Consider the following 6973-nt stretch of genomic DNA (forward strand, 5'->3'; position numbering starts at 1 on the left):
TGGTACCGTTTTAAGTCCAACAACAGCTGTTCGAGGTGACAACGGCCGGCGATCACGGACAACTCTAATTGCGTAGTTTTCTCCATGAAAGAGAATCCAATGGCATGCCTTTTTTCTTTTTAATAAAATTTTTAGCTTTTTTTTTTTTTTTTTTTGTGTCTAGGTCAATACCAATAAAATCCCAAACTGATATCCTAAGACACTTTCACCCCAAAATTATTTTTCGTCACACAAAATATCTAAAACCGGTATTGCGTGACACCTTTACCGCAAATTAATTTTCGTCTCACAAAAAATTTCCAGAACCGGAAACTTCATTTTATCACCTGGGTCACGTGTCATAATAAAGAGCAGCATAAATGCATTTGTTATAAACAAGCTTTGCAAATTATTCCTACCTTTCACTATAAATATCAACATTCGACAACAAAAATCAGGACCATTTTGTGCATCCATATAATCTCCCACGGGACCAAAATGACTATTAGCACCGAGGCTCACCTGGAACTTGAAGAAGACCTCATAATCATCAGGATCAGAAGTATAAGACATACAGTTCAATTGGAATTTACCTGAATGCAGAACTCCGAACTCGGATTTCATCTGTTCAGGCAAGTGGTTCTGCTGAAAAAGCGATTAGGGAAATATGGAAGGAATAGCAGAACAGAGGATATAATTCTGATGGAAAAGAAGAATGTTCTTTAAACAGCTACTGTTTTAGCTCTGCAAAGGGTTTTGCCAGACTCTTGCTTCTCCATATCTTCGGGTCCATAAAACCACAAATAGACAGACTGATGAATAAAGACAACAGCAAACGGATTTACATTGATGGATGAGATACGTGAGACTAAACCGGAAAAATTTATCATCTAGGACCACCGAAAGCATCCCTAGGACCAGCGAACCGTACTGGCTGACCTCCACAGAGAGGCACTGCACAAGTTCTGCCATGGTAACCAACACCACTGTAATGGTATGGATTGAAAGGATAGTTGTTCGGAGGGATTTGCAACCCGTGGTATCCGGACGGTCTTGCTGAGTATGGGGGTCCAATTTGGTACCCATGTGTATCCACTGGGGGCCTAATGTAGGGCTGCGTCAAGGGATGACCAACAAGGGGGGGTCCTGATGGAGTTTGTGGTTGCGGAGCTATACTCTTACGCTTCTTTTCTGGCTGATGGCTTGAATTGCTGGCTGAAGTTGGAATGGTTGAGGCGGTGACCGAAGGGGGGGCATCACTACATGATGTGGCAACATGATCGGAGGCGGCTTGTGCCGGCGGTTCCTCCTTTTTGTCCTGCTGGGTCAATACATGCTGTGATCCAGCACCAGCTTTGGATTCTCTCAGTTTACCTTCTATCTCAGCCTTCTGCTTTTCCAGCTGTTTAATATAGGCTTCGAAATCCTTGTGCGAGAACTCTGATTCAAGCCTGTATGTCGCTATCCATTTCATTGCAGTTTTCGTCGCAGTTAACTTTTTGTTAATGGCCCCAATCTGCAAGCAAAACTAGTATAAGGACCTTAGGAAAGGGGGCTAACTGAATAAGATCGAGTTAAAGCATTATTTCTCATGTAAGGTTCACCTGACTGCTAGGCGAGCTGTTCTTTTTCTTGGATGTTTCATCTGCTCTGTTCTCCCAATGTGCCAAATAATCAGTGAGGAGAGGCACTAAAGGGAACTTGTCCTCCATCTTCAGTGCATTAATGTACTTAATGGCATCGATCCAATGCTTCTTTTCAATAAGATTCCTGATAAAACCTGGCAAAACGAAGCAGAAAAATGAGAGAAACATGGTCAGATGAAAAGAAGCTGTAAATAAATGATTCTTTGAAGCAGAATGTCATAAAAATAAAACCAGTGGAGCATTTAACTCTTTCAAAACTGTATTGTGGGTTCTAACTAGAGACAAATTTCTAGGCCCATCATAGGCATGGAAAATATTCAAAACCTCTGAAATAACAGACACAAAACTTCTGCAACTGATCTCCTTAAAATATTATATCCACACATGTAAAGTAAATTAGCACCGCAGTTCTCAAAAACCATTAATAAGTAGTTCCTGCAGTTCATTTCAATGGTTTCATATTCACACTAAAAATCTCCTTCCGTGTTATTTCTCACGCAATTTCTCGACCATTTGAACCAGAGATTCAAACAAAACCCCAAGGGTTGCTCAAGTGGAGAGCGGGTTTGTACTCCTCACTCGAGGCATCGGTTCAAATCACCACACTTGCATTTTCTCTAGAGGCCACCCCAGGAGCACAAGCTTGTGTATCTCCGGTAATTATGTGGGTGGAACAGGGGAAACTGCTATAGGCCAGTAGCGATTACTCGCTCGGTCAAAGAGCCCTGCCCCCTCTTTTGATGTAAGAAGAAAACCCCAAGATTCTAGCAGAAGAATCTGAATATTTGGCACAGTTCCCTCGAACTTCTTTCCTGCTGAAAGCAAAACTAGGACAACCAGGGGGGAGGGTTTAGCGGGAAGGAATCCTTACCAGGTAAAAAGTCTGCTAATCCCAGAGATTCACAGAAATCGCGGACCTGTTTAGCCCACTTCGATGGATCCAAGAGATCAAGAACTTCATTAGCACCAACAAGAGGAGCCAATTTGAAGGCAGCCAGAAAGTGAAGAAAACATATGGTCTCCACATGATCATCTTTCCTCGCCTTCAACTTCAGTTTCCAAATATTACAAAACTGTTTTGCTTCTTGAAATAACGGAGGCTTGATGATAGGCGAAAATCTCTTTAAATGTTCCAATAGTAAAATGCAACGCTTTACTGGAATACCCAATCTAATGAATTCTTTTGAGTTTGAAGGGTCAGAACATTTCAGTGTGTCGAAAACAAGACATGCTGGATCCGATGAGGACTGAAGAAGAGTGGAAATTTCATCGCGAACCAACTCATATTCCACCTCCCTGCTGAGTATCTTTCCCAAAATCTTGCCAGAAGGCTTAGAGCAAAGATTCTCACATGACGCCTCTGGATCATTCAATAATAAATTTCACATTCAGAGACAATAAAAGGTATATAATAATTATCAAGCACCTTAAGAAACTGAAACAAAGTAACAACAAAAATAAAGGCTCTTGAAGCACAAGAAGCATAACCACGTTGGTTCTCAAAATAAATTATGAGTGCTTGTATGCTCATAAACAATAAGATTCTCTTTCAGAATATGACAATTCCATTCATAAGCTTCCACCATCCATTCAAGGGACACGGCTTTTAGGGTAGCAAACGCTACAAAAGATACACTTCTCTTAGATGGGTCAGATAATTTGAACTTGAGCACTTTCCGACCAGCTTCCAATAATTATGTTATTAAGTTCAGCACTAGTTCCAATAATAGACATATCAAATTGAGAGCAGTATCGAAACAGTTGAAGAGCAACTTCCAATTTCGGTTTCCTTGATATATAATCTTCAAATTTCTGAAGTATCTTAATAATTATTCTTGCTGTTGTCCAGTTACCTTAACTAGTATCACAAAAGCCGTTGTTAACAAGACCCACAATTACATCAAAGAGACGGCATCAACAGTATTCTTCCACTTGTCGTCCATCAAGAGTGCCATGTTGCTAACCTCCAGATATGCCAAATGTCACCATATCAGCACTGAATTTCCTCCCCCAGCAAAAACTTTAAATGTAGGGAAAGAAGTAGGGATATGTACAACTACTGTATGGTAATAAGCACTTCGACTCACATGTTTGTTAATGGGTGACAAAAAAGAGAGTTACTCAGACAGTCAGATATGGTATACCTTTATGTGTAATGTGCGATGACTGAGCATTAGAACTGGCACCAGCAAGAGGATTCGATCCAACTTCTGCCAATGCAGCTGTTCGTTGATGCTTACCTCTATGCTGTGGTGGGGTTGAAGTTTCCGATGCTGGTTTGACAGCAGTCTCGATGGAGATAGGATTAGTACTTTTGACAGAGGCAGGGATAGAGGATGGAACAGGAGCAGCTCCTATAGCAGGGCTATGTAATTTGCCATCCAATTCTCTCATTTTGATGCTGCCGATCTCAGAGGCTGCTTTTTTTTGCTCCTCATTTTGTTTCTCCATAGAAGTAATGGCTTGCCTCATTTTTTTAAGTGAAATTGTTGACTTGATCTTGTTATCTTCAACGCATCTACCTCCAGCTTCCAGATCAGCTTTTCTTCTTTTCATGGCCTGATTCCGTTTGCAAGACGTCATGAACACAAGGATTGTTAAGGGCATTAGCCATAAGATGCAAACTTAGGAAATATGGCATACCAACCGAGCAATCTATACCTGAGCTCCAGGAGAGTTTTGTCCATTTTGCAGAATTGCCCCAGCAGCATTTTTGGAGATTCTCATATGTTCTTTCAAGAGGGGTTCTGGTGGAAACTCATCTTCCATCTTGAAAGCATGAATAAACTTTACAGCCAGATTATGTTGCTTCTCTTTCACAAGATCCCGAATGAGACCTACCATACCAATAGTCAAATGACTATCTTATTAGACTGCCTCATTAAATGAACAAATGAAGATACTGCATGCATAAAAATCTCCCCATGCAAAACATAACCCATAAAGTGAAAAAAGCTTGAGTTAGGTAACACAGGCATAACAATAACACTAGACTGGCATGGAATAGTTTTGAGATCAAGTGTTCGACATACTTGTTCCAAGAGATTGGACATATATCTCAAAATTCTCCTTCATGTGAAGGCTATAAAGCTGGTAGGATGAGGAAAACCTAACAAAGGGAACGGCCTACATAAGGGTGAAGGAATGGTTGAAAACCCATAACTTACCCACAAATGGTGAAAGGATAACGAACTATAGAGGTCTAAACCTCAATACCATCATCACATGAATGATAAATTCTGTTGATAACATCACATAGCAACAACAAATTGTCTTCGTTTACTATCAGGTTGACCAGATTGAACAGATAATGAATCAAGATCATGTTACTTCATTGAGAATTGAGACCCAGACTTCCAGCTTGATTCCGGCTAAAGAAAGACTGATCCATTAGTGAAGCTGTGGGAAATGCCCTACCTGAGCATGAACTAACTGAAGGTAGATTAAAGCCCACTATGAACTCAACTTCAATGTAGACCTTCCCTACCACCCCCCACCCCCCTCCCCCTTCCCATGTTTGCTATAAGCCAGATTGAAACAAAAGGCCAATGGCTAGACACAAGGAAGCACATTTAGTGCTCCAGAATGCTACAATCAGCATCAACACAGTACCTTTGTCTCTCACACTATGAGCCGGCATAGTCAAAATTCACGATGAAGTAATAATTTTTCATTTCCAACTAAGTCCCGCCATTCCCATCAGATAAATGTCTAAGGCCTACTCCAGGAACTGAAGTGACGGGCACTGAAACGCCGCCCGGTGCTAAATTTTGCTTGAGGTATCGAGAGGCAGTTAAGGCGCAAATGGACAGCAAGCGACAACCAGGAATAATTGAGCTATATAAAATGCAGGAGAGGCAAAAGTTTTACCTGGAATCTTATCCTTAAGGCCCAGGGCCTGGCATAATTCTGGCATATGGTTAAATTGAGCAATTTTCTCCACATAGTGTAGGATCTCGTCGGCATCAAAAGCAGAAGCCAATCCATAAGTAGCCAAAAGCTGTAAAAATCCCAATACTTCCAAGGAATTTTCGGCATCTGCTCTCATTTTAGTTATCCAGAAGAAAGACAATTTCGTCGCCTCAGTCTTCACCTGAGGGGTAATAATTGGAGAGATCTTCTTTAGCTGCTCCAACAGCAAGATACAACTCCTCCTAACAATACACTCATCAAACTCCACATCCCCCTTTTTCAAATGCGGAGGGTAAAACCCTTCCATTGCATCTAGAACAAGCCTCGCGGGGTCAGAACATTTTCTAAGCGTTACCAACACTTCATGTCTTAATTTTTCACCTTCTGTCCAGCGCTCATTAAGGAAAATTTGCATTTCCTTCCCATCCACTGCCGCACGCCTTTGAATATTCGAAACCTGGCCATCTTTCTTCAAGCAAGTGTCTGGTGATTTGGCCAGTACTTTCGGATGAATTTCATCGCTTGATTTGTTTATCGCAGGCCTAACATTATTATTCTGTTCCTGACATTTCTTGCTTGTCAAGTCAGGTTCTTTAGACAATACTTTTGCCCTGCTATCCTTCAATTCGACCTCTCTCAGTCTCACTTCAAGTTCTCTCTTCTGTATCTCAAGCACATTAGACCACTGCTGCAACCTCTTCTCCTTCAACCTAGCTTGCTTGACTCGCTCATCGCACTCCTTCTCTATCAATTCTAGATTCTTCATTCTACCCTCAAATTCCTCACTTTTCAACTGTGCTTCGTTGATTTTCCCCTCCAATTTACTCCTGCTAGCTTCGAAAGCCTCCCACCTCTCCCTCAATTTCTCGTTCCTAAACTCGATTTCCTTCTCTCTCTCCCCAACCTTCCTCTCTCTCTCTCCAATCTCCCTCAACCTCTCGTCAACCAACGCACCCAGCGAGCTACTAACCTCCTCGAACCGCCTCTCCGCCACCTCGATCCCCCGAAGCCTCTCCTCAACCTCCCTCTTCGCAAACTCCAACTCCTCCGCGTTCCTCTCGACCTCCTCGCGCCTGCGTTCGAACTCCGCCCTCCGCCCCGACGCGATCTCGCTCTCCCGCCTCTCAATCTCCTCGAGCCTCGCCGCGAACCCGCTAAAACTCGCCTTGACAGACTCCTCCACGGAGCGGACCTCCTCCCCGCGCCGCTCGACCGCGCGCCGCGCGGCGTCGTAGTGCTCGTCGAGGTCCTTCCACCGGAGCGACAGCAGCAAGAGCGAGGAGGCCCGCTCGTGGATGTGCTCCAGCGCGTCGCGGAGGACGCTCTTCTTCACCTCCGCGACGCTCAAGTCCGTCGACAGATTCCCACCGGCCATGGCTTTTCCCCCCCTACGACCACCGGTCGACGCGATTGAAAACCCTAAAGACGACGAGATT

The 6973-nt window shown here is 43.2% G+C and overlaps 1 protein-coding gene across 2 annotated transcripts; it reads right to left on the reverse strand.

Moving 5' to 3' along the window:
- Window positions 1-649: 649 nt before the first annotated feature.
- LOC115734369 (FRIGIDA-like protein 5) lies at window positions 650-6973 on the reverse strand. 2 transcript variants are annotated; one of them, XM_030665116.2, is made up of 6 exons: window positions 5496-6973; window positions 4287-4462; window positions 3770-4184; window positions 2497-2985; window positions 1584-1759; window positions 650-1495 (listed from the first exon to the last, which is right to left on the reverse strand). In XM_030665116.2, exons 1-6 carry the CDS (start codon window positions 6910-6912, stop codon window positions 866-868), a joined length of 3303 nt encoding a protein of 1100 aa, XP_030520976.2. In that variant the 5' UTR covers window positions 6913-6973; the 3' UTR covers window positions 650-865. The 2 variants fall into 2 exon arrangements, with proteins under 2 accessions (XP_030520976.2, XP_048137421.1); XM_048281464.1 differs by having other exon boundaries at window positions 3770-4190.

Source organism: Rhodamnia argentea, chromosome 6 (genome assembly GCF_020921035.1).
Source record: "Rhodamnia argentea isolate NSW1041297 chromosome 6, ASM2092103v1, whole genome shotgun sequence".
Lineage (NCBI taxonomy): Eukaryota > Viridiplantae > Streptophyta > Magnoliopsida > Myrtales > Myrtaceae > Rhodamnia > Rhodamnia argentea.

Coding starts and splice junctions, on each gene's coding strand:
- LOC115734369 (XM_048281464.1), bottom strand. CDS start 6,912: ATGGCCGGTGGGAATCTGTCGACGGACTTGAGCGTCGCGGAGGTGAAG. Junction 4,463..5,495: donor CCTTAAGGATAAGATTCCAG/GTAAAACTTTTG, acceptor TTGGTATGGTAG/GTCTCATTCGGGATCTTGTG. Junction 1,760..2,496: donor ATTAGCAGACTTTTTACCTG/GTAAGGATTCCT, acceptor TCGTTTTGCCAG/GTTTTATCAGGAATCTTATT.